The sequence below is a fragment of the Heterocephalus glaber genome, unplaced genomic scaffold (genome assembly GCF_053883595.1).
Source record: "Heterocephalus glaber isolate CG9 unplaced genomic scaffold, H.glaber_assembly_v1.0 deba00001461, whole genome shotgun sequence".
In the NCBI taxonomy this organism is placed as follows: Eukaryota; Metazoa; Chordata; class Mammalia; order Rodentia; family Bathyergidae; genus Heterocephalus; species Heterocephalus glaber.
In genome coordinates, this window is record NW_028258308.1 from 43,829,752 (window position 1) to 43,856,331 (window position 26,580).

General features: G+C 54.4%; 2 protein-coding genes across 32 annotated transcripts in view; both read right to left on the reverse strand.

Annotated features, from left to right (window-relative positions):
- Positions 1 to 2,215: 2,215 nt before the first annotated feature.
- Positions 2,216 to 9,243, reverse strand: Nkx6-3 (NK6 homeobox 3). Its single transcript, XM_004855298.3, has 3 exons — positions 6,325 to 9,243; positions 4,563 to 4,732; positions 2,216 to 3,357 (listed from the first exon to the last, which is right to left on the reverse strand). The coding sequence occupies exons 1-3, from the start codon at positions 6,704 to 6,706 to the stop codon at positions 3,118 to 3,120; spliced, it is 792 nt and encodes a 263-aa protein (XP_004855355.1). The 5' UTR covers positions 6,707 to 9,243; the 3' UTR covers positions 2,216 to 3,117.
- A 194-nt stretch (positions 9,244 to 9,437) lies between these two features.
- The window catches only part of Ank1 (ankyrin 1), a 189,694-nt gene continuing 172,551 nt past the window's right edge, over positions 9,438 to 26,580 (reverse strand). For 14 of the 31 annotated variants that reach the window (XR_015453496.1, XM_087217378.1, XM_013076050.3 and 11 more), the window contains 5 exons: positions 22,688 to 22,946; positions 18,607 to 18,690; positions 17,475 to 17,618; positions 17,109 to 17,243; positions 9,438 to 11,684 (listed from right to left, as the gene is read on the reverse strand). Coding sequence is in view for 26 of the 31 variants with exons in the window: in XM_087217378.1 (XP_087073504.1) it covers positions 17,145 to 17,243; positions 17,475 to 17,618; positions 18,607 to 18,690; positions 22,688 to 22,946 (586 nt within the window). In the remaining 5 variants the exon portion in view is untranslated. The other 17 variants (XM_004855293.3, XM_004855296.3, XM_013076052.3 and 14 more) reach the window with 8 other exon arrangements.

Below are 26,580 nucleotides of genomic sequence, written 5' to 3' on the forward strand. Positions count from 1 at the left end.
TTTGACACCAGAAGTGCCAAAAATCCTGAGTCCCAACCAGGAGTGAATCCCCCCAGTGGGATTACAGAAAAGCACCAGACCACCACTGACTCCTCAGGGCCAGTACTGGTGTGGGCAGAAGCCAGGTTCCTTCACCAAAGGTGCTGGGAGTGTCTTATCTTCTTTTCTCACTGTAGAAGAAGACTGTGGTAATCCAGCTGGGCTGCCTCAGGGAGGCTGGACTATGGGTGGGCAAGAAGGTGCCGCTGGACAGGCTGAGATGTGGGATCAGGAGACGGTCTGGCTGGGCCATCTTCTCTGGGTGAGGGGAGAGAATCCTGGGGAGGAGAATGGGTACTTACACTCTCACACTATCGTCATCCAAGTCCCATATTGGTGTTCGCAAATATGGGCTCCGATCCTTTATCTAAGAAGCAGCCTTGGACACCTGACTCCTGCTATGCTGTAAGAGGTGCACATCGATGCCCACAAGGTTCGATTTGATATCTTTTTATTTTTGGTAGTGAGGATCGAACTCGGGACCTTGCGCTTGCAAGGCAGGCACCAGAACCACTGAGCTAAATCCCTGGCCCTGGATTTGATATCTTTGTCATTTTCTGCACAAATTTTACAGAGATGAAAGTGATGCCTTTTGTACAATGTAGTTCATATTGTTCCCATGTAAATTTTCTATGCTTTTGAGGTGCAAGTTCCCTCATTTGGGACTAAAACTTCTCCCAGCTAAACTACGGAAAAAAATCCTTCCCTGTTGCCCTCAATCAGGACTTGAAATAGAGGCTTGTTCCAAACCAAAGCACTGCTCTTGGTGAAAGGCGAGCAATTACACATCACCCCATATGCACAGCCATCATTGTGCTACTCACAGTCTCCCAGTCCTAAGCCTTCCAGGCCAAGAGGAGGGAGTTACACACTGATTTAATAATGACTCCAAATGACTTGAATCAAACACACAAGAATTATAGCAGTACTAGAGTATTTAAGAGTGTAAGATGCTTAAGAATAAAAGCAAACAAGTGCATTTTAAAAATGTCACTGGCATCTTCCTCCACTCAGGTGACGTTGCACCTAGATTATGTCAACAGCTTCCCCAGGGCTCACTCAGTTGTGTATGTCCATGGCTCCCAGGCCCACTGGATCTCTCTTCTGTGGCCTGTGCTGAGTCTTTGTGAACTCTCTAGCTGACTTCCTGCCCACTGTAGGCACTGCAGGACACCCCTCTAGACAGCCTCAGCAGCAGCAGGCGCCTCACTGGGCTCAGTGCAGCCCTTCCTGCCCTAGCCTGCCATAGAGGAGACAGAGAGATCCCTGAATGCTGCTCCTCAGAAGGGCCACCTCCTGAGCTGCAGGCTCTTCAAAGGGTGCAGGTTAGAGGTTTAGCCTGTGTTTTATTGTCCTATCTTCTGGGCCCACTACAGGGCTCATGGAAAGGGGATACTTCCTCTTCCAAGAAGCTCCTTTTGTTCTCCCTTGGGCTGACCCCACAGGTTGGATATTCCTGCCCTGGGAGCCTTCGAGATGGGGAGGCATGCACAGACAGCCATCAGGTCAGCCTGTTTCTAACTCCCTGGGCTCTGGGTGTGTGCACAAATCCCTCAAGCCAGAAGGTCCTGAGACTGGACAGCCCACCAGAGGGCTGCCAGGGCTTGGCTTTTGCAAGCAGAGCAGGAGATGAGAGGCCTCAGAAACTGCCCTGCAGGGGCCTCTTCTCAGTCCTGCAACTTGATTTAGGAGCTTCTGAGCCTCCTAATATCAACTCAGCTATGTTGCCCTGTGATTCAGTCACCCTCAAAAGCCCCACCTACGAGCATGTGAGGTTCTTGGGGAATACCTAGATATAAACCACAACACCTATGCACTGAAAATAATATGTACCACCTAGGTTTCTGGTGGGGTCAATGGGGACAGCCCAGGCATTCCACCTGGGAGAAGTTCGCTGGTGTCCAGGCCATGTTAGTGCCTCCATTCCCTGAAGTGTTCTTCCCAGCACCCGAGTGTCCTACAGATAGTTTTCCCCTAGGTCAAGAATTCCTGGAGGTCAGGGACACTTTAAATTTGTCTCAGCTTTCTTGGCACCAGGAACAGTGCCTAGCACATACCATCTAGATGGAGACTGGCCAGCTGGGGGACTGTGGGACTACCCCACAGCTGCCACAACTGGGCACCACGGCCCCATGCTGTGGCTCATTCCTTCCACAGAAACACAAGAGCCATGGCAAAGTTTCTGGGACTTTTATTTTTACTCATTTGTATTTTTGAAAGCCAGTGAGGATGGGCTAACTTGTGGTCCCCCTTGGGGTGCACTCCTGTGTGGCCAGCCCCCCCACCTCCCCCAGCCCACCCTCCACCTGCCAGTTGCTCCCTGTCACCTGGGTGTGGAAGACAACCTGCACTGGTGCTCTCCAGTGGCTGCAGCTCCAGGCCCAGGGCCAGGGCGACCCCAGAAAGGAAGGGGTGGGGCGCAGCCTGTCAGGGACCTCCTCCCACCCTCCCTGCCTAGGCGCTCCTTCTGGAGCAGCAGGGGTGCCTGAGACCCTTTCCAGCCCTTCCTTTCCTCCCCTGCTGGGTACTCTCTTGTCTATGGGTGGTCCTGTCCTTGGGGACGCAGGGCATGCGCAGCAGCTCTCAGGCAGGGCGTGGCTCTAGGACTCCCTCCTCCTTTCTCACCCCAGCCTCCCCTCTTCCAGCCAGCCAGGGTAAAATAGGGAGAGGGCACGGGAGGAGCCCTGCAGCTCTGGATCCTCAATGCTAGGGTCAAAGTTGTTTTTTCCGCAGGACCACTTTCTCTTCTGAGCTGGTTTCCTGCAACCTGGGTTATGGGATGGGCTGGCCTGTGCAGGTCTGAGGAGCACTCCTGGACAACAGCTCCACCTCTCCATCGCTGGCCCCTGGCTCCCAGCCAGCAGCCCCCACCCCCGGATCTCAGCGGAGGGTCTGGGGTGCACCGTCAGGCTCCCAGCTGCAGAGCCTGGTCACCGTTGCCTCCCTGTGCCCTGGGAGGTGTGCCGGTCTCCCGGAGTTCGTGTGGTCACCCTTGCGCCTCCTTGTCCCTCTCCTCCCTTGTCCCAGTCCTAGCCTCTCCGCCGCCCGGCGCACAGAAGGGGAGGGCGGGACCGGGCGTCACGCGCTGTGCGCGCCCAGGCCGAGCACCGAGAAGGCTGCGCGGTGCTTGCGGAGCAGCAGACGGATCTTCTCGTCGTCTGAGTCGGGGTCCAGGGGCTTGTTGTACTCGTCGTCCTCGTTCTCCGAGGGGGCGTGGTCCCCGCCCGCGCCCGCACCCCCCGGGGCCCGCGGCGTGGAGGAGGAGGGCTCCAGGGCGCTCTTCTTGCGCCACTTGGTCCTGCGGTTCTGGAACCACACCTGGGGAGAGGAACAGCGGGTCACCGAGCAGCACAGCCGCCCAGCAGTGCGGCTCCTCTCTCCGGGGCGGGCGAGGGCTGGGACCCTTCTCCCATAGGGACATCAGGGCCTGTAAGTGTCACCTTGCTGAGGGTGCCGCAGCGCATTCAGCAGGGCTGCAACCAAGGAGTGGGGTCCCCACCTTCTCCTTTGCCATCTGGGACCCTTGGGTGGGAGATGCAGAAAGATCCGGGCTGGAAGGGTGGGAAGGGCCTAGTCTAGGTGCTACACAGCAGTAGGCCCTAAGAAATCCTCTCTGCCAGGCATGTGGCTCAGAAATAGGGCTTGCCTAGCATGCAAGAGGCCCTGCCTTCCACTCCCAATATTGAAGAAAACTAAATAAAATAATTGTCTCTCCTCTTGTGGCGTCACAGTCCTTCACTGAACTTCATGAGTAATTTCCTCCTAATAACATGTACATTGAGATACCTGAAGCCTGCAGACATCTAAAGAGACAGAAAAACTTGTAAGAGGGACCCTGCAATTTCCTCCCACTGCTTTCATCTGCCTTCACGCCTTGGGGGAAATCTGGTGAAGGAGCTGGTCCCAGAGGCTGCTAACAGGCAAAGCCCAGACCTGGGTCTCAGTCTGCCCTGGACAGTCCATAAACTTGCTGTCATGGATGGGGCAGGGGATTTAGCTCAGTGGCACAGTGGCTGCCTCCCAAGCACAAGGTCCTGAGTTCAACCCTCGGTAGCGCAAAAAAACCTCAAAACCAACCAAACAAAAAAACTAAACTTGCTGTCATGGAGCTGGAAGCTCTGGTGGCTCCTGGTTTTCTTCATTGGTGTCTCTGGGGCAGTCTAGTGTCAAGCAAAAAGATCTTGTCTATACTCCTAAGTACGGGTCACCTGGCCATCCCACCATCCTTTGGGTGGGGTGAGTGGAGGGAGGCGTATCATCACCACTTTAAAGATTGGTAAACTGAGGCCAGTTTCTTTTGCTGGCTAGTGGATCCAGCAGAATCCATTTCTAATCTGGTGAAGAGGCTGCTGTTGGAGCAAGGGTTCCTGGCAGAGATGGGGGAATGCATGAGGCTGGTGTCCCACAGCTCTGGGGTGGGGTCCAGTCAGCCCTCCTCTGAGGAGCTGGGAGTTGCCTCCCTCCTACCCTGTCTGGCAGGGGCCTTTTCTGCAAGGCAGACACCTTCTCCTGCGTAGACTCACCTTGACCTGTGACTCGGTCATGCCCAGTGAGTATGCCAACCTCGCCCTCTCAGGGCCAGCCAGGTACTTGGTCTGCTCAAAGGTCTTCTCCAGCGCGAAGATCTGGTGCCCTGTGAAGGTGGGCCGAGTGTGCTTCTTCTTGTGGACGCTGTCACTCAGGGGGTCTGGGGCTGGTAGGTAGGAGGGAAGTGGGTTAGCAGATGAGTGAGGATGGGGCTCTGAGCACTGCCTGCATGATGCCAGCCCTGTCCTGTCTCTGCCACAGGGCACAGATAATAGTGACTATAAGCTCTGCCAGGTCTGAGATAAGAGGGCAGCCACCCCAGCTTATAGCTACTTAGGAACAGAAGAGGCTCAGAACCCAGGCTCGTGCCTTTCTGTCTAATGTTCTCAATGCTACTGCTTTGCCTCAGGGACAATAGGAACTTCCTGTCTGTTCCAAGACACCCACACAAGGCTGTCCTTCATGCCGCCAAGACAGGGATTGGTACCTTCCATCTACAATCATTGCCCAGGACCCTGGGTTCCTTCTTCCTTCCTCAATCCTGGACCCCAGTTTCCTGTTTCTTGGAAAGCAAGAAGAGGCAAGCCTCCAGTCCCATGGCTGTGATGACACAGGGGCACCTGACCCAAACCCCAGCCAGGGCAATCTGTTCAAGAAGGAACTGGGGACAGTGGGGCTCAACGGAAGCAGAATCCCTACATGTCTGGCAACCCAATTCCCATCTCCCCTCATGACAGGTGGGGAGACTGAGGAACAGAAAGAGGAAGAAACCTCTGGAGGGATCATTATCTTTGGTTGTCACCACTTTTGCCTTAATTCACCACGGACTGTTTTAGCCATTGTCGCATCTGTGTGTGTGTGTGTGTGTGTGTGTGTGTGTGTGTGTGTGTGTATTTAGGACTGAAGAGGAGAGGATAAAGAAGTTATGGAGCTGTGGAAGGGAGGAAATGAGGTAATGGGGAGATAGTTGGAGGCTTAAAGCACCCCCAAAACTGGGGTATAAAATAGGTTCCACTGTGTCTGGTGCTGTGCCCCTACAGCAGCCCAGGACACAGATGTCTCTGTGGTTGGCTTCAAGCCCCTCTGCAGTGGGGAAGCTTCTGTCCCTGCCAGGTCTGGTAAGGGTTTTGGTGGCATGAGGACGGTTCCCAAAGCCACTATCACTGTTCTGCTTGTGCATGTGCTCCCTGACTGGTGCTGGGCCGCTGGACCAGTTCTCTGAAAGCCCAGGCCAGTGGTGAGTGGGACGAGGGTTTCCCAAGCCTCACCTGGCTCAGCTGCTCCCAGAGGCCGGGCTGTTTTAGCTCCTACTGCTGCTGTCAACCTCAGGGAGAGGATGGGAAATGGGTCCTGATTCCCAGGAGGACCTCGCTGGGGCCCGAATGATGCCAGGTGTGAGTGGGCTCTTTGGGAAGGTGACACTGTGGCAGTTGTCGCCTGTACAGGTGGCATGGGCTCTGGGCATAAGTGGGGAGGAGGCTGCAGCTAGACACCGCATAGGTATGGGTGGGCTATGTGGCCTGCTTTGGGTCCAGAACTTCCCAGTTCCTGGGAGGAAGCTGAGCTGGGCCAGGTGGGCTGGGGCAGGGGTCAGACAGTGGTGCTAGGCAAAGCAAGCAGGGACAGGAGGAATGGGTTTCAGTCTGCACCTGTGCCCAAGCTAATGGCAGTGTAGGTGAGGTGGGCCTCCCCTCTGCCCCCCAAGTGCAGGTGGGCTGGGTGGGCTGCGTGGGCCAGGGAGGCTTGCCCTGTACTCACTGTCTCCGCACTGCCGCCCTCCACGCCAGTCCTGGCCGGTGTCTGCCCAGCAGTTCCGGGTCCGTGTGGGGTACTCGTTCCCGGCCTTGGGGAAATTCCCCACCTGGGCGCCATAGTAGACTCCCTGGGAGCCGAGTCCACCAAAGCCGGCCACGTGGGGGTAGCCGGAGAGGAGGCTGCCGTTCGGTGTGGCCACAGGCCTGCTCAGGATGTCCGTGATCCCATGGGGGGTCCCCGCAGCCAGTTGGGGGCCCAGCCCTGGGGGGCTGAGCTTGTAGAAGGAGTTCTGCATGGAGTACTGGCACACGGGAGCCTTCATCTCTGAGAACTGGGCCAGTGGTGTGTTGTTCAGCAGAAAGGTCCCCTGCAGGTTGGACTCCATGATCTCCTGGTCAGGCAGCAGGAAGCAAGAAGCCCAAATCCAGGCCTTCCTAAAGCCCAAGACCTCAAGCTCCGGCCCTGAGTGTCATGGCAGGCTTGGAGAGTCAGAAGCTGCTTGAGCCTCTGTGTGCCTTGCACCTAGAGCATCCGGTCGCCAGGCACCCACGTCAGCGCTCCACGGTCAGGTGCCACCAGGTTGGTGGCAGGCCTCCCCAGCACTCCTCTTCTGCCTGCCCTGGCCTGGTCAGGGTTCTGCCCGCCCACACTCAGCACAGCCCAGTCCTCTGTCTCTGAGTCTGGGGACCCTCCATGAGAAGTTGAAGTTCAGAGAAGGAACATTTCCCTGATAAAGATATGGCCCATTAGAATACAGAGCAGAGACTGGCTGGGCTGGGTGAGCTGCGTCGTCATTGGTTGGAGCCCACACGGGCCTCACATTGGCTTTTCCTAGACAAATTGCACTTTGAAAGATTGACTGTAAAATCAGCCAGTGTGTGTGCATGTGTGCATGTCCGTGCGTCGTGTGTGTGTGTGTGTGTGTGTGTGTGTGTGTGTAAGGAGAGAAAGAAGAGAGAATCAGCTCTAGAAGCTCTGTTCACTGTCAGAGGCCCCTAAGAGAAGGTGGGTGTCCGGAAGCGCCTGGAGGCCGGGCTCAGGGATCACTGCAGATCACATGTGCTTCCCTTCCCTCCTCAGTGTCTGGATGGGGTAAGTGGTGATGTCTGCTTGCAGGGGAGCCCTGTCCTGGCTTGAGAGGCTGGGTGCGGCCTGCTGGGCAGACTAGGTCCGGGTGGGCAAGTGAAGTACCTTGGAGAGTGTTCATTGTCCTACCCACTGGAGCTGAGAAGTTGTCTCCTCTGTGCTGGGCAGCTTTCCCTGACCCCTTTTGCTAGAATTTCTTCCTCATTCGGGTCTCTGCTGGGGCAGTGGCCACGTGCTATCTGGCTTGGTGTGCAGTGTGGAACCTCTGATGCTGAGATGTCCCTACCTCAGCGGTGGAGCCCTGTTGCCGGGCACTTGGTTGGGGCTCAGTAAATATCTGATGGATGGGACAGGAGTGAATCTCAGAGCACACACATGCTGTTTTGCTTTATTGAATTTTTATACCATACAGGTGCTACTGGAGGAATTTCTCGTTTTACAATTAGGAAAACTGAGGTATAGGGGAATTAACCTGCTTTCCAGGTACAGTGGACCCTTGACTTACGAACTCAATTTGTTCCTGAGTGCGGGTTGTAACTCAAGTTGGTCAACTGAAGGCTCAGCTCCTCTACACAGCCTTCAAAGTCTCTCTCCTGTATACAGGCAGATCTCAGTGTCCTTAGGGAGGTTTCTCAACTCCACACAGGAAAGGACATTGTAATGTTCCTTCCAGAACTCTTTAAGGGTTAAATCTATATCTGAGACCATCTGGAAGCACAAGCGGCCGGCATTTGGGTGGTAACTCAGGACTTTGGTCCTAAGTTAAAACCAAAATTCCAGTCATAACCCAGGTTGTCCAGATGTCAGGCTGATTGTAACTCGAGGGTCCACTGTACTGGTATAATTTCTGTTTTGTGCCCAACATTCTTTCCTGAAGCTGTTCTGTAAAAATAGAAGTAGGTATGCCACTTGCCTGAACATAAACAATGAAAAAAAATATTTTGCGACTGCCAGGTAGAGGATAGCGACTGCCCTGCCTCTATCTGATGGCCCCAGAGCTGTCCTGACCAGGCCACAGGTTCTGCAGGGCTGCTTTCCTCACCAGCCCCTCTGCCCTTGGCAGTGGGTGACATGGGGCCCTGCCTGCATCTTGGGTTTTGGGCGAAGGCAGCAAGCCCAGGGCCAGGTATAGTGTGCCCCATCTCACTCAGGGCTTGACTCTGAGTCCCCCTTCAGTGGCATGGATGATTTCCGGTAACTCAAGCAAGACCTTCCAAAAAGTGAGCAGACAACACTTCATATTTTTATTTAAAAAAATTAAAACCAAGAAAACGATTCTTCTATCTCTAATGGCTTCTTGGCAGTCCTTTTAGGAACCTAGTTCTGATTCCCAGGGTTGCCCCTTATCCCAGCCAGGAAGTGGGGATTCTGAGAATGCTTTTAGACCCCAATGCAAAACATTGACACTCACAGGTGATCACTGACTGGGGTCTTGATGTCCTGAGAGGAGCTGGCTGTGGGCTGGGGCTGGAGGTGCTCTGGGTACCTCGGAACTGTGACTTGGTCATTCCCTAAAGACAGGAACTTTGAGGAAGAAAATAGTGAAATCTGATTCAATTCTGTTTCATGTCAAGGTTGACAAAGTCGTGTCTGGGAATCCCTGGATGGCAAAGGGAAGCTACTTCAGCTGCCACTTAATATGGTACTTTCTCGGATTTGGTAGCTGGACAGACAGGCCAGCAGGGTGCCTAGTTAGGGGAGGCTCCGTGTGGCCAGGGCAGCTGCCCGCACAGAGTTGCGGGGGGGGGGGGAGTAGGGTACGTTCTCCGCAGAGCAGGGGTCTCCAGGGATGCATGCCAGGGGTACCTGCACCCCAGGTCTCCCTTCTCCTTGCAGCCGAAGGTGTGGAAATCTGCTCTGCCGCTCTCAGGGCTCCCAGAGTGTGCTCCTAACTGTGGGGCTGTCCAGGCTTCCAGGAGGAGCGGGGCACAGGCTTCGTCGGATCCCATCCACCGCCCCTCCACATCCCAAACCAGACTTCACCCCTGCGCCCAGCAGACGCTCCGGGAAGGAGAGACGGGGCCGTGTCATGCCATGAGCCAGTTTCTTTATTAATGTGACGTTTGTTCAGCTGGTGTGAGGACAGGTCTGTACATCAGAGTGTGTGGGGCGCGGGGTGCTGTCCCAGGGACAGAGCATGTGGGAGGGTCGAGAAATGGTTCGTTTTTCATAACAATTAAAAAATCAAGGTAATTTCAAAACTTCTAAAAAGCGTCTAATATGCAGACTGCAGCATTCTCTAGGCGTCGGGTGGAGACCCCAAAGTCCTCCTCTACACAGCTCCTACTAGCAGCGGGAGCGCAGCCATGTCCCCAGGGCCTGGGGCCGGCGGCCAAGCAGCCATGCCAGACGGAGCAGAAGGTGCCAAAGCAGGGCTGAGCCGCGGGGCCCGTGCGAGGCGATAAGAAGGGCCATGGGGCGGCCGCGGCCGGGGAGAGGAAGGTACAGGCTCTGCCTGTCGTCCGGCCTCGGCGGTCTCAGCCTGAGAGGCGCCTCAGCTCCCCGACGCTACGCCTGGGCCGGGCCTAGGAGCGTCCCGAGTCCGCGCGCTCGGGTCGTGTACTGCGCAGGAGGAGCCTTCGAGGATACAGCCGCTAAGACACGGCCTGCCGCGAGCCCTGGGGCCGAGCTGCAACTTCCTCTCCCCAGGGAGCCTTCCCCTACTTCCTCCCTCCCTCTAAACCGAAGCGGGCCCCTCCAGCGCCGGGAACGCCCCTTGCCGTGGAGGCGCCGCCCGGAGGCTCCTGGCTGGGCTCCAGCTGGGCCCCGGCGGAGTGCGCGTCTGTGCTACTTGGAAGGTTTGGGTGTGCCCCGAGTACCCCTCCGGAGAGCGGCCTTGGAAGAAGGTGCTGGGCGGCACCGCAGTGGCCTCGGAGCGCGAGAAGAGCCTGCCGGGTCTCTGTCCTGGCCTCGGGGCGCCCGCCAGCAGGGCCGGCCGCATTGTGCTGATTTGGCCTCCCTCTGCAGGAGGCGCCATGGGGCTTAAGGCTCTTCCCTGGTGGCACTGAGCGAGGCGGGCCCACAGGCTGGGAGGTCAGCCCGCACCGGCATGGCCAGCAGCTCGTCCTCCTCCCAGCTCCTCCGCTGGACCGGTGGCACCCACCGCCCAGCCCGCGGTTTGCCTGCACTTGAGCACCAAGTTGGCTCCGGGAGACCTCGGGGGTCCTGGCGGCTGGGAACTGACGGCTACCTTCACTAGCCCTATCCTCGTGCTCTTTCACTGAAAGACAGCCTGCCCCGCGGGCTGGAGAAATCCTGGGAGCTGAGCTGTTAGTGCTTCGCACATACTGCTAAGTGTTTCTAGTGGTTTGCATAGTATTTATTGTTTTTCATATACACAAGGCTGATTACTGTACAGTTTACACTCTGAACACGGACTATGATAGAAGTGTTTGAAGATACAGAAAACCTCTTCTCTATGGTCGTGCTGGTGCGGTCTCGGGCAGCCACTGGCTCTTCCCCCTCTGAGACCTTCGCATGGGGCCCTGGCCTCTCTGAGCCCTCAGCTAAGCCTGGGGTCCTCGCCTCTGATTTAAGTGCTTAACACAAGAGACCCCAAAGCAAGCTCAGGGTGCTAATTTTCCATTGGAAGATGATTAATACTGAAACTGAGAGAGAGTAAAAAAAATCCCAGTTTATCCACAGGGAAGTGTACACGGCTTCAGAGGCCACAGTGAAATCAGCGCATAGGCTGCTCACGGGACAGGTTCCATCCTGAATGTCTGTAGGGGCTGGGGCTGTCCCCTGGGGTGGAGGGGGTGGCACACTGCAATGGAGGTGAGTGTGGGCCTCCATGGCTGATGACAATGGGGATCAAGGTGCTAAACTGATTTCATGCCTAGCTTTTTCTTTCCAGGAAGCCCACATAGATTTCTTAGAGATGAAGTTGAAAAAAAGTACCCTGTACGAAGTCAAAAATCAAAACAATTAAAAAAAAAAAACCCCAAACCATCCCCAGCCACAAAAGAGCCCTTTGCATTCATGCACTCTCTCTCTCTCTTGAGCTTACTCTCCCCTTCTCTCTCCTCTCCCCTCCTCTTGCAGCCTTCTGATTCCAACAGACAGATCTGGAGTCTCTAGGGCAGGATTTCGGACTGTAGGTCATGCAGAGTCTACAGCCAGTCGTTCATGCGGTAGGAGACTAAAGGAGTCCCTTACGGAGGTCATGCCAGGAGCCTAGAGGAACATGAACAGTACTCTGTCGCCTCCAGTCCAGCGCTCCTCCTGTGTGCATGGCAGAATGTGTGGAGTCAGGGGTTGGGTGTTGAGGTGTGATCCTGAGGGACACAAAGAAAGAGTCACTTAGGATTTAAAGGTGCAACTTGCAGCAAAAACCCTGAATGTGGTTTGGTGCTGGCTCAGGCAGGTCCCCAAGCAAGGGTACACTGAAGGGTGCCCTGCTGCAGACGCTGACCCTCCTGAACACTTGTCCTTCGTCCCTGCTCCCTGTGCAGAGGCCACTGCCCAGCACTGCCTGCCACTCAGGCCTCTGGGGAAACCTGAGTAGGATTAGGGAGAGGGCTGTGTGCTGCCCCCAAAGGAGAGGCAGAAGGCTTCTGGACCCTGCATGTAGGAAAGAGCCCTCCTTGAACCCAGACTGCATGGAGAAAGAGGCCAGGCTGGGCAGTGCGGCCTTCACACTCTCAGTCCAGTCTGGCCACCAAGTACTCAGGTCTTCTTTGCACCCGTTCTGGGGACCACACTGGAGCAGATGTGACTCTGGCTTCCAGAGTCAGGGCCCGGGAGGACAGCTTCTCTGGAAAGACGAGTGAATTCTCTCCAGAACATGGTGGATCCCAGGCTGGGATCCATAGCAAGGCTGTCTCTTATCCCCAGAAGCCCCATCCAAGCTGGTATGAAAACTCCATGTTTTCAAGACCAGCCTCTCAAGATTCTGTCTGCAGGGACCTAGGGAGGCCGGAAGAGGAGTTGACAGCTTCCTGGGCATGGTAGGAAGTGACAGAAAGGCAGCAAGGCATTCAGAGGCAGAGCTGTCCCCAGACGTGGATCTGTCTCCCACCAGGCTACGTGTGAGCAAGGAGAGTATGGCTAGATAGCTCCAGGGAGGGGCGGGCGCTCTCCCGGAAACCAGGCGCTTCTCCTGCTAGGCTCAAGGCTGCTACCCACTGTCCTCTCTGCTGCAGTCCTGCCTGTCCTTTAGGACATGTCCCTTCCTCTCAGCTGTCCCTGCCTGCCACCACCTTTTTGTTGAGTCCTCACAGTGTGTGATGGTCCAGAGCAGGGACTTTGAAGCCAGAAAGCCCAAGTTCAAATTCTGCTTCTGCCAATTACTTGCTGCCTGACCTTGGTCAAGTTGCTCACCTGCTCCAGGACTTGGTTTCCTCTGTTATGAAATGAGGGCAGTGCTAGAACCTCCCTCATTAGACCACTGTGATGTCTGGAAGACCTAACGGATCTGTGATGTGTTTAGGACTGCAGGCATTCTCGGCATGTGAACTGTTACTGGGCTCTCTGGAAATGCTACTGTTTTTGTTCTCTTTCCTTTTCAGCATCAGTATTATTTCCCTGGCTAGGCTCTGGGGCTAGGGAAATAAATAGATACTGCAGTGCCCACACCAGTGCTAGCCTCTTGAGTAGGAGACAGTATGAAGCCAGAGCCTTGGAAAGACCTATTTTTAAGTAGAGGAGAAAGTTTGAGTCTTAGACACTGTTGTGGTACAACTGCCCCTTTTGTCAGGGTAAATGGACTTAGGAGGAGCAGAAATAGGTTCAGCTGGAGCAAGCCAGCAGCACAGAGAGTGACCCACGCCCGCTCCTCCAGGCCTCCAGCTTGCTGCACAGCCTGGCCTGGGCCTGCTCTGAGAAAGGACTGACCCTTTCAAAACACAGAAAACCACCCCTTCCCCTCTGGGGTGCACCAGCCAGGATCTCTCCTGGTCTCTCTCTGTCCCCACCCTGCCCCATGCCCACACTGTCTCCCCTCTCCTCCAGCCCTCTACTCTGATGTCCTCTCGGGGGCCAGGTGTGAGGGTGGACACTAGCTCAAAACAGTGGGAGCACCTTGCTCCCCCCCATTGAGACTACTGCTCCGTTTCAAATTTATCAAAATATCCTATTGTCAGAGCTAATGCAAATCTTGCAGCCACACTGAAAGGAAAGTGTAAAGAAAACAAAGAAAGACAGCGGCCTTTGCTGTCTGCAGCTTTCCAGAAGGTCCCTCAAGGCAGAGCTATGCACGATGAAGACTGCAGGGTGCTCATACCCAGTGACCTGCAGCGCCTCTGCCCCCACTCTGCTCCAGCGACACCCTCGCTGCAACACTGGCACAAAGCAGAACCTACGACCTCTGCTGTCTGCTCCAAACCACAGCACCTTGATTCGACAGCAGTCTCTGGCTTGTTAAATCTACCTTCCAGACAGTGCCCTCATCTGCCAGGCCTCAGTGTCAAAGCCTCCCCTAAGTGGGGAGGGACAGGGAGTCCATTTGGACCTTGCCAGGATGGCTTGTCCTGTCCCTACATGAACTGCAAGCCTTCGTTCATTCTAGTCCCCTTTGCAGATGAACCCTACAGCTGTGCCACCTGGCTTCCAGAAGATTTGGGAAGGAGAATCAAAACAGTCCTAATAACTCAATTCAGCATCCACAGAAAATGCCTGAGCAGATCAATGCTGAATCTTGCGTTCTAGAATTTTAACCCAGCGTGACTGGGGCAGAGACCAGAAATCCACACTGTTTTCTCTTTCTGGTGCTCCAGATGAAGCCCAGGTTCTCACCTACAAGCCGAGCCCTCTACCTCTGGGCTACACCCCACTCGGGAATCCATTTCAATAAGACTCTCCGATGACTGTTACAAAGGGATGTGGATGGCACTCCATGGAACTGACAGTTTGTAAAGCCCTTTCACAAACATCAACTTATCGATCCCTGTAGCCATCCTGCAAGGAAAGTATTGGCATTATTGCTACTTTGTGGATAAAGGACCTGAGGCCGGGAAGGTCGATTGATTTGCCCCGAGTGCCACTGAAGATAAAACCTGCCACTGATTGAGACTGGACCACGTATGCTCTTATTTCCTTTTTACAGCAGTTCTCAGTTACTCATAAACTTTTATTTTTCTGATGCTGGTGATTGAACCCAGGGCCTCATGTTCTAAGTATGTACTCTACCATCGAGCTACATCCCTGTAAGCTTTTTTCTTGTAGTGCATCACACATCGGGAAGGAACTGTTTCCTTCTTCCTTGAGGAATCTGACACTCCGGGATATCAGATGACTTATTTAAGATCACAGAACCTGGAAATAGAAGGAGCCAGGCCTTGAATCTTGACTCCCAAGTCCCCGATCTCTGAAACAAATACAGCTGGCTTTGTGATACACAGCAGTGCTCCCCAAAGTGTGTGTGAACACTGCATCAGTGAACACCGAGCCCTCTGCTCCTATGAGAAATGCAAGTCTAGGTTCCTGTGAGCCTCTGGTCACAGCATTTTTGTCACCCATGGATACATAACCCTTTTTATGTGCTTCTGTTTAAAGATGCTGTATTTAATACACAGGCTGCTTGAGTAACACTGCCCTCACCACCAGCAGCACCATAACACCCACCAGGAGCACACGTGTGCTCTCTGAAAGCCACGCTGCAGTCTCTTTTTACACTCAGAAACACTGGACAGCCCTTCCTCACAACTGAGGGGATTTTTTTAAATGGTGAGATCACCAAGAAAAGACATGGACACACACAAAGCACTGAACGAAGTAGACTACGACAGGACACGTGTTCAGTGTGAGGGCTGATGCAGCACAGGGCTGCCTTGGTCAGCCTCAGCTGGAAACGTGCACGCTGGACGACATGAAGCTTTTGGTGCTGGGTGCATGTCTGTGAATGACACAAAAGTGTGGGGAGCACTAGCTTTGGGTTACAAATAAGCTTTAGCAAGTGGGCAAAGTTGCAAATGAGGATCAACTATACCTGCTTGCAAGCCGGTGGTAGGAAATAGAAAGACTCAGAGCCTGCAGCCAAGGGGCTGTTGTCTTCTCTGTAGCCTTTCTCTTGCTGGGAGGGTTCAGCATTTTAGGCCACTCCATAGATCCTTTAGGGCCCAGGAAGGAGCTAGGCAGTGCTGCCATGCCCCCTCAGCGCTGTCCCCAGCCACACGTGTCCTTTTGCCTTTTACTGGCAGAGGGCCCAGTGCTGTCCTGGGGCCAGCCCGTCCATGTTCCTGACACCTACACTCTTGCAGCCTGGTCCCTGGTTACTTGTGGGGCTTTCAACCTCTTTGCAGATCATCTACAGCAAATTAAAAATAAATTGGGAGTTCCCTCCTTTCCCCTAGCTTAGCTGCTGGGCTGCCTATCAGGGACATTGGTAGAACCACAGCTAAGCAGGAGCTCAAATTTAAAGCTGCAGCTACTACCAGAAAACCAGGCAGAAGAGTGCTTTTCCTTTCACTCTCCTTTTTACAATTATTTGCACCTCTGGGTTATTTCCAGGACCAGAATGCAGCTAATCACAGCCTTCTAAACAAGCAGTGGCAGCGGGGTCCCTGGCAGTGCTGGGGTTAACACTGTGACCTGCTTAAGCTGCTGAGGAGTCTGGTCTAATTTTATCCTCCAACTGGATCCACCAGTCCTCTGTTTTTGCTCAAGTGCTGCGATATGTTGGGAAGCACCAAGTCAGCACTTCTGGTGGCGCAGGAGGCAGGAGGTCCTGCTTTTTGCAGAATGCAGAAAGCCAGTGCCTCTTATGGCTCAGCCCCAGAGCCAGACCCCAGGACAGCACCAACTTGCTCTGTACTGTGCTGGGCCGCAGTGCATTCTTGTTCCGTGCTGACTCCCACCCCGATGCATCCTGTTCTGAGCTGCCCCGAGTGGGGCACAGTGAAGGGCCTCGGGGCAGCTCAGTACAGGATCCCTCAGGGAGGCTGGGATCAGAGCTGGCCATCCCCCAGCACTGCACTGCCTGCTAGAGACCCTTGCTGCACATCATGGACCCTTCCCCCGTCCCTCGGCCCCCCCGCTCACACTTGTCATGCACCAGCACCCAGCCCCAACCCCAGTGCTCCTGATGTTCCGAAGGAGCACCCGCCCCTGGGCCTGTCAACACAGACCCTTCCTAGAAAGCAAGAGGGACAGAACACCAGGGAACATGGAAGCCTGGGGCTGCTCAGCATTCAGCTGGGGTCAAGTTCAAAGGACAGCCCAGCTCCAAGCCTTGGAGCTCATCCTGAAATATCACAGCCCACATGGAATCTCCTATTCGCTTAGCACCCTGGCTGCCAACCTCTACAGCCACACTGCTTGGTTTCCATGACAACTCAGATTGTTGGAGTACTTTTCAGTCATCAAAGCATTGTTTGTTACAGAATTGCACAGGGTTGAGCGCTCAGCTCAGTGGCAGAGCACTTGCCTACCTTGCATGAGGCCCTGGCTCTATACCAGCACCACACAAACCCAACCATACCAAACTAAACCAAACTGAACCAAACCCAAATGCATTCACCTACTCCCAGAGGGATAGGCAGAGGAGACAGGCTCGCCTCTGTTTTCTGGACCAGAGTGCTGAGGGCCTAGGCAGGTGCTGGAGGGGGAGAGGGAGTTTGGGCCTCTGGCCACACCGTCGGGTTGGTCACCTGTGTCATGCTGGGGATGTGAGAGGCAAGCGCTCTGGGAGATGGGGACCAGGGCAGCCATGCCACTATCACCGAGGACTCATCCATGCAAGGAGGAGGAGAAGCCGCCTTTACCTCCCAAGAGGCCGTTCCAAGGAGAGAGGCTTGAGATCATTGTTTGCCCCGCTTCAGGCTGGCCCGCTTCACTATCTGAGCCCCCTTCCTGCCCTCTAGCAGGTCCGGCTGTAGGCTACTCCCTCTCAGCTCCACCTGGAGACAGCAGCAGGGACAGAAAGCAGGACAGACCACACAGACAGGTAAGAGAAAAATAGGGAAAAGAAGGAAAAGGGACAGCATGGAGCTAGCAGAACACTGTCCCCAAGCAGGAAGGTGACAGAAGAGACTAGGTGCAGACCGGGCTGGGTGGAGGCAAGGCCACAGGTGAGTGCTCTGGGTTCATTTGGAATAGTGGGCCTCCAGGGTCCACAGAGGCCTCAATACCTTGTCAAGTTTTGTAATGAAATCCGGGTCGGTTTCCAGCACACTAGTGTCCTTTTCCAGGGGGCCCCCAACAATCACCTCCTCATGTTCCTGGGTGTCATCAGCACCAGATGAGTCTATCTGCCGAACAACTTTGCGGATGGTCTACAAAAGAGAAGGAATGGGCAAGGGGATGGTCCAGCCGCCAAGGCAGAGAAGAGCAAGAGCATGTTCCCAGGAGCGAGAGAGGGAGGCACAGCCTCTTTCTGGGGGTCAGGAAAGGGCTTGGCTCTCGCTGCCCTCAGCTTGTGGGACCAGGTCAGGAGGCTGGACTCTGTGGAGGGTTCTCAGCACATTTCACTTCCTGACCAAGGTCTGATCATACATGACGTCAATCTGAAGCCCATAGCATTTCTCTCTGTCCTTGAGTCTGTACAGGTGCCATCACCCATGCCCAAAGGCAGGGGCATTTCCTTTAAATCCACAGAAATTCATTTACCCACCCAGTGCTCCTTCATTCACCCAAACACTCAAACACCCTTTACACCTGCCATGCGCTTAGAAGCAGGAGATGCAAACACAGACACAGCCCCTGCCCACACAGATGGGGAAAGAAGGACATGGGGGTCTAGCTCCTCCTCCATTGCAAGCCACCTCTATGGACACACATGCGAAGTCCCTCTGCTAATCCCACTGGCCCCAGTTAGCATGGGGTTGGCTGACCCTTGCCAGGCAAAATCCTGTCTGCCAAGTTCACACGACTTATGAGTTCAGGGTGGGCCCACGTCCTTCTTATCAGAGGCAGCCCTGGGAGGCTGGGGACAGGCACACTGTTCTCCCAGTAGTTATTTTCAGGGCCAGGCACCGTGGAACTAGGTTTGGGATGGTTCCTGGGGGCTGGTCCTCTGGAACGGTGGACAGGAACACTCAGGTTGGGTCAGATGAGCAGGCCATGAGGACCACCACGTCCCAACTGTGGAATGCCAGCGTTCTAGAACTTGCACCTTCCCTGCGGAGCCATGGAGGGGGAAGGACCACAGAGTTCCCACCTGTTAGGGCCACTGTGAGACTCTGCTTTGAGTTAAGTCCCACTACCTTTTAATGTCCAGCCCCTACCTGCCTGTCTCCAGCTCAGGGGACTCTCAGCACCTACCTTCTTGGTGACAAAGTTGCCCTGCTCATCTGTGAATTGTTCCTCTGTCACCTGCTCCCCTGGAATATTCTGAAGCTCATTCCCCTGATATTGGAGAAAGAGAAAAAAAAATCCAAGGTTGGTAAGTGGGAATAAGAGTGGAGGAGGAGGAAATAAAAGAGCAGTGTAGCAACAGCCTCATCCGAGGAAGCCCCCACCCCCTCCAGGCAGGAAACTGCAGCTCAGGGTTGTCATAGCTACGCAGGGGCTCCCAGAGTGTGGGCAGTGCTACGAGGCTGGAGACAGAATGGCTCCGGGTGCTCAGCAGCTGGAGACTTGACCCTTATAAGGCCCCAGCGAGCACAGCAGGGACCAGAGTGTGAGCTCCTGAGAGGCTGCAAGAGAGGAGGCACTAGGGCTGCGAGTTTACAACTTCACAGCTCAGAAGCCTCACTATAGACAGCTGTCTTGAGCATGACCTGCCCACCATCCCACAGCTGGTTGGTGACACAAACAGGACAGAAGCAGGGCTCCTGCATTCCACAGCCGAGCTTTCTCAGCCATCCTCTGTGTGGGCCCTGGGGTTCCATGCAGGCACTGTGCACAGCTCTGGAGCCTGGGGCCAAGTCTAACCCTTGAAGGCCCTCCTGATCATTCTTTTTCAACACAGCTCCTGGCTCCAGTGGCGCCCTTCCCTGCCCCAGTCCACACACGGGACGGCAGTGTCCCCTCGCCCTGACCTCTGGTGCCCCAGCCTGGCAGTTACCTTCAAGAAGACCCTTCGCCGGACCACCCTGGTGGAGATGGTCTCCTCGTCGTCACTCAGGCCCTCAACCTCCCCGAGCTCCTTGTCCAGCTCCTGGTGGATGTGCTTCAGCATGAAGCACAGGGAGCCCTTGACAATGTGCATCACATTCTGACAGCTGACCAGAAAAAAGCCCAGCAGCACCAGGGTGACCAGGAGCTGGGTGATGAAAGTCCACATCCTCACCTCCGCTCACCAGCCCAGCCCTCTGGGGACCAGCACAGCCAGGAGTGGGTCACTGTAAGGACCCCGCTCATTGTCCTGGAGCACTCCCGAGTTCCCCCACGGACCCTTCCATTCTGCCTGACTCTGTTTCTCTGACCTGCTCTCTGTTTCTCTCCCCAGCAGGAGACCCAAGGGGCTGTCTCCAGAGGCCCTCCCAGCTGAGCAGCCTGGCCCGAGTACTCCTCTTGCTGCACAGTCCCAGGCTCTGCCCTCACTCTCGGTGACATCAGGCGTCTATAATTTTAGTTCCCAAACCAGCTGCAGGGGCTGTCCAACTGGGCTAGAAGGACGCTGGCAGGTGCTATGTCCATGGCCTGGAGGCACATGTCAGAGTCACTGTGGAGTGGCAGGGGCCTGGCCCACTTGCCTTGCCAGCCAGCCTGCTCTGCCCTGTTCTGCCAAGCTCCTGAGCCAGGGACTCTAGAAAATAGGAATTCTGAGAATGTGGCTACTCCTGTGTCTCCTTAGTGTAGTGATCAGAATGACGTCCCTGTACAAGAGGGCGAGGACTGGCAAGTACTCTGGAGGCTGAAGGGTGTGCTGTAAAAATAGCCCTGAGGGTGAGTGGTTTTCCCAGGCCCAGCCTGAGGAACAGACTCAGCTGTCGAGCACCACCTGAGGCTGGCTGCCACTCCTCCCCCCACAGGCTCTCAGTCCCTTCCTTACAGGCACAGCCACTTCCCTGGGTCCAGTGTGCCTGTTTAGGGCCTGTCCTTAAAGGCTCTTCCCTCCTGGGCTGTGCTGCCCTCTGAGAAGGAACTGTGCACATTTCATTCGGGTCCACGGCCAGTTCACACCGGCAGCCCCAGCAGTGGCCATGGTTGTTCTGGAGTGGCAGAAAGAACACAGACCTAGAACGAAGCAAATTGGCCCCACAACTCACTTTCCAAGGGGGCACCCCCCTGTGCCTCAGTTTCCCCACCTGTGAAAGGGCTATGAGGTGCTCTGCTCCACCTAACCCTTTTCGAGAGTACGTCTGAATACCACCTCTACATGTCACAGTGCAAACCCACCGAGCATGGCCCGCTCTTAGGCACTGTGTGTGTGGTCCCCACGGGAATGTGGTCAAACCCCACAGCCATCCTGCCACGTGCCTTCCCTCGTTTTCCTGTTTCCCATTGAAGAGTTCGGCAAAGAGGGTTGGAGCAACTCACCCAGTGGAAGAGGAAGTGAGTGAGTCAGATACAAACTCCTGCCATGCCCAGCACAGCCTTGTTCCTACCAGATGGGCCAGGAAGAGAAAAGCCCACAACACACTCAAAGGTGCCCATCATGGGAGAGGAGCCGGGGCTGAGAGGGTGGCTCAGTGGTAAGCACTTGCCTAGCGTGCACCAGGGCCTGGGGGTTCCATCCTCTATACCCCCAAAACAGCCAAAACAAAACAGCCCACCTTCAAATACTTCAGCCCGGGTGCCCAGTGGAATGACCTGGGTTATCACCCTTCCAGGCTCACCCCAGGGCTCCCATGGCCTGGCATCTCTCCACGTCTTTGTCACTGTTTTCAGAGAATCAGTGGAAACACTAACACGTGGAAGCTTTATGATAGCCTCTTTATCATCCTCGGTGTCCTGTTACATGACTCCTGACAACGGCCAATCCATCCATCCAGGTGTCCCCAGACCATGAGACCGCGGGGTCTGTTTCCAGGCATGGTGGCCCTATATACTCACTCTAGCCACAAGAATGTGGAGCTAGAAATCAAGGAGAAAGCCATCAGGCCTCAGATTCCCCATTTTATAATTCAGGGAGTTGGGCGGGCAATTGAGAAGCCCAATTCTGGGGTACCCTGGGCTGTCCTGCTTTCTGTCTCTGCTCACCAGTCATCCTCTCTCCAAGGGCTCCCTGCTGAGGGGCAGCAGGAAAAAACACTCCTGGCCTCTTCTCTTTCCCCCCAGGATTCAGAACAGACCTAGTTAGTGTCACCTGTGCTGTGGGGTGCAGGCCTGTTCCTTCGAGAGGCAGAACGGTGTACCAAGAGGAAGCTTAGGTGCACTGGGTGGCCTGTGGTTAAAAACGAACACAGTGCCTGTCTTGTCCAGGCACACATACTTGGCAGGAAAGCTTTCTAAATAAAACCCTACAGCATGCCTGACAGCGCTTTACAGCCAGCAGCTCAGAATCGCTGGCTGGAGAGCCAAGCTGGTCCTGAAGTCCTCAGAGTGCTGTGCCTGGGCTGAGGCTCAGAGAGGAAGGCAGGGAGATAAGGAAAGAAAGAAACAGGGGAAGGAGAGGTGAAGGAAATAGCTTCTGTATGAGGAAGGAGCACTGGGGAAGAAGAGAAAGGGACCAGCAAAGGCGAAGAACACACCGTTCTCAAAGTGTGTGTGCACAGATCGCAGTGCAGATGTGATAAGAACACCCATCAAACAGGCACGCGATAATGAGGCCTGGGCTTTGCTTCAGGGTACTGTTCGGGGAGGGAGGTCCAGAGGGGACCTGGGTGGTTGAGAGTGGGTAGCTGTGAGCCTGGGAATGAGGAGGTTGGCTTGCAGGAGTAAAGGAAACAGGGGAGGATGGGAGTCAAGGAGCAGCAGGGAGGGCAGGTGGGAGGACGGGGAGGGGAGAGGCCAGGGCAGCCTAGGAGGATGAAGGAGGCTGGGTCTGTCCCATCACTTCTTGCCCCTAAGCCAGACTTGCAGGTGGGCTGAGCTTGGTCATGTCTCCACCCTCCCTTGCTGCCAGCAGAGATGCAGAGTGCTGAGGGGCCAGAATCAGCCTGGTGCCCAGATCTCCCAGCTCTAAGCCCTTCCTGAAACTCAATGGACAAAAGGAGATGAAAACCACAGCTTTGGGATCACCCAGGGTAACTCGGAGTCCCCACGAACCACTCTGATCACTACGGCCGCCTAGCTGCTGGGGGATGTGGGGACGGACGGTAGCAGAGGCTGTGCAAGCCTTGCCTTCCCTTAGTAGAGTCAAGGAGGCAGAAGGGACCAAGACCTCATAACCTTACTGATAGAAGTGAAGTCACTGCTGCAGTTTTGAAAGACAGGAAGCACGCTCATCTCCGGCCCTACTACATGGGCACTCCACACTAGACTGGAAAGTGGGCAGCGCCGCTCGGGGTCTCACCTGTTCCACCTGCAGGAAGGTGCTCCTGGCTGCCCGAATCCCCCCTTCCCTGCCAGCCTGGGAGCTCTGGGTCTCAGGCTGCGCTGTCCACATGTGCTCGCCTACAGACACCAGCACCGTGTCGTGCTCTGACCCTTGGATGGTGGACGTTGTCGTCTGGAATGAGTGTGGGCCTTGCGTGGCCTCCTCTGGCCAGGAGCCTCGTGCTGCATCTTGCAAGTAGAAGGCAATGGATCCTTCAAAATCCCAGTCTTGTGGTCTGAGTCCAGGACAGGGGACACGTGGCCAGGGAGACAGAAAGGGCACCTGGTCACTTCTGGCTCTGCTTTTCCAGACAGCCCCCCTTCCAGGGCCCTGGCTCATCTGGGACACAGCTTGTCCTGTCCTCTTTCCCAAAGGGTTGGGAAAGTGTGAGGAAATCACCTGGCCTGCGCCCCAGTGAGGAGACACATGGGGCCCATCTGTGCCATCCAGGTGGAGAGGGCCCCGGGCACCAGGCCACTGTCCCCTCCCTTCAAGGGACCTGCTCCCCTTGGGGGTCCCAGAGCACTTGACTCACAGCAACAGTTGAGTCACAGAGGTCTCCACACTCATTACCAGACATCCTCAGGCGATGCCACCCACCACCCAGGTGCCTTAGGTGGCTCCCACTCAACAAGGTGACTGCTGTCCCCTCCACACATGCCCTTCCGAATACTGTGTCTACCGCCTTGCCTTGGGCACTTCTTCTCAGTGGCTTTTGCTGGTTCCTCCTAACTTCCTGGACTTCTGGACCCTGGAGCAGCTCTCAGATCTCCTTGCTATCTGCATCCAGTGCCTAAGTGACTTCCTTCCATCCATCTTTTAAACTGCACCTGGATATGCCTCAGGGCCGGATACATGCTTGTGTCTTGGCCTTGAATTTTAAATGTGTATGTCACCACCTCTTCCACATCTCTACCTTGGCTCTCTAATAGGACAGCATGACCAGGTCTGAGCGTATGACGGGGTCTCCTTGCCCACCTACCCACTCCTCACTGCAGTCATGAGTGAAGACAGGTGCCGACATCTTTACCCCTGCCCTGGTCAGGTGGACACCAGTGCCCTCCTTGTCTCCATGCTCTCTCACACTCTGCATTGTATTTGTCAGCAAATCTTTCTGGTTTCTGAGCTCAGCCCTTCCCACCTCCATTGCCTCTTGGTCTACACCAAGAGCAACTGTGGCTGGCTACTCAGCCCTGCCTCCACCTGGCCATGCAAGGCTCTTCCCAAAGCAGTTGCCAGATCATGTTGCTTCTCTGGCCAGAACCTGCCCAGGAAATGCCACACTCCTTTTGGGACCTCAAGCACTGACATATCTGACCCCCGGACTCCCTGGCCTCACCTCCCTGCTCACCTTTGCACTGTTCGGGATGGGCCAGGCATGCTCTCCTTCACCCATGTGCACTAGCTGGGCACCTCCCCCTCACCTCCTTGGGTCTCACTCAGTGTCGCTCCCTCAGGCCTGCCCTGCCACCACCTGTGAGTTCAGCCATGGCCCCACATCCCCATCTTCTATCTCTCTTCTCTGTTTTATGTTTTCTTTGAGCACTCGTCATTACCCAGGCCTCCCTTGATATCCAAGGGGACTGGCTTCAGGACCTGCATGGACACCAAAATCCATGGGTGTGCAAGTCCCTTACAGATGAGGTGTGATAGGAAATATGGCAAATGTTTGAATTTTAAAAATTTACTTCAGTAAAAGACACACTGCCATTCATCTCCCTCAAAGTACTCCCCTAGATTCAAACATGGTTGTCCCATCATTCTTGCTACTTTCTCTTATGGAAGTTCTGGAGTCCTCTTTTGTGAGTGTCTTTAGTTGCACTGTTTTGGCCACCTGGATGTCCTGTATTGATTCCAAATGTTTACTTTGCATGGTCATTTTAACCTGGAGAAAGAGCCAGAAGCCTCACTATGGCGGATCTGGGAATAAGGTGGGCGAGTGCACTGAGATGTTTGTAAGAGTCCATCTTTCTGTTGGGTGGTACTTGGCAGCAGCAACCACTGCATTTTTGGTCACACTAAGAGACACTCAGAAAAGAGGACTTCTGGAACTGCTTCAGAAAGTGGCCACAATGACAGGCTAAACGCGTTAAAGGAAAGGAGAGTATTTTGAGGGGGAGTAAGGGTGATGAGTCTTTTATTGTAATTCATTTTTAAAATGTAAACATTTCTGTGTATTTTGATCGCAATTTGTATAATGGTGTTGTATTTGCCTACAACCTGTGTACAACTCCTTTTATACTTTGGACAATGCTTAGATGATTTATAATAACAGACATAATGTACATGCTATGTAAATAGTTGCAATACTGTTTTGTTTCAGAGTAAACAGGAAAAAAGTCTGTACATGTTTGGCACAGATACAATTCATTACCTAATACAGAATTTTGATCCATGGCTAGTTAAATCTGTAGATGTGGAACCCATGGATACGAAGGTCAACTGTGCTTCAGATTTTATTTCTTTTTATATCATGAAGCTTATCTAGAACATGAGCTTCTTTCAGGCAGAGACTTTTGTCTGATTTTCCCACTGACATCTTCTAGCAGCTAGGCATTTTTTTGGAGGTGCCTGACACATAGTAGCTGCTCAATGAATATTGTTTAGTGATAGAAATTTACCTGTCCACACTGATTGTCTGACCAAGCTCATGGAGCCAGGAAGTGAAACAACTATGCCTAGAATTCAGGCCTTCTTGCTCCCTGTCAGTGACCCTGTGGTTTTTAAGGCTGTAGTGGCTGCACACAACAAGCATTTGCTAAATTTGTGTTGGAGGAAGGGCTGGGCTGACACAGTCACAGAGTGTGGCACCTACAGGCGTACCAGCGTTCCACTTGGAGCCTTCGAAGCCTTGCCTGTCCAACTGATCAAAGGATACAAACAAATCTCATCTTTCTTTTTGTTTTTGATTTTGGTGGTGTGGGGGATTGAATCCAGGGCCTTTGCACTGAGCTACCTCCTTGGCTTTTAAAATTTTGAGACAGGAGTTCACTAAGTTGCCTAGTCTAGGCTTGAACTTATGATCCTCCTGTCTCAGGCTCGAAGAGTGCTGGGATTACAGGTATGTGCCAGCATGCCCGGCTCAGATCCCATCTTTTGAATGACTTATCCCACCGTGGTCCACACTGAATAGACCCTGGGGAAGGCCTGGGCCTGAGGAGCATCAAGAATAGGAAGAGGAAATGAGAATAGTTGCACCTGACCTAATCCATGCTGAGCTCTGTGCATGGTTACAGTCCTCTGAGAGCACATGAACCATATCCTCCCTTTAGGGAAAGCCTATGAAGCAAAGCAATATGGAGGAAGGGCCTCTGCCCTTCACTTCTTGTGCCAGCCTGGGGAGGCTTAAGTGATGCCTGTCTTATCTTTCTTTGCCACTGCAAGGGGCCATCTCACCTCTAGGCCTTTGTCTGCACTCAGTACAGTGCTCAGGACCTGGTGGGGCCACTATCAGGCCAGGGAGAGCTCACAGCGCACCTGAGCCCTGGCCTGCAAGCCCAGGTCTGCAGGGGGCACTAGGCCTCCCTCCTGGACTGCCAACTCTGCTTCCCACCAGGCACAGTGCCTGCTTTTACAGCCAGGCATCTGGAAAAGAGGACAACACAGCTTAACTAACAAAAGCTCAGACAAACTCACCAGCCTCTCTCTCTCAGAAGTGATAAGGAGAAAAAGCACACAGAGGAGCCCACAACAGTGCTCTAGCTGTGCCACTGAGCCGTGGTCTCTTTGTCCCCACGCCACTCAGCATCTCTCCTGCTGGCCATACCCAGGGAGCTGGCTTTGCAGACCATAGTTCCATTCTTATGCATGCATAGTGGCTTTGGTGGCAAGCTGGTGCCACATACTTTGAACACAGCAGCCTCTCAGCA

Excerpts from the sequence above, each read along its gene's own strand:
- Nkx6-3 (XM_004855298.3), bottom strand. The coding sequence starts at position 6,706 with ATGGAGTCCAACCTGCAGGGGACCTTTCTGCTGAACAACACACCACTG. Across the intron at positions 4,733-6,324 it reads AGGGCGGCAGTGCGGAGACA|CCCCAGACCCCCTGAGTGAC; the intron begins GTGAGTACAGGG and ends CCTACCTACCAG. Across the intron at positions 3,358-4,562 it reads TGACCGAGTCACAGGTCAAG|GTGTGGTTCCAGAACCGCAG; the intron begins GTGAGTCTACGC and ends TCCTCTCCCCAG.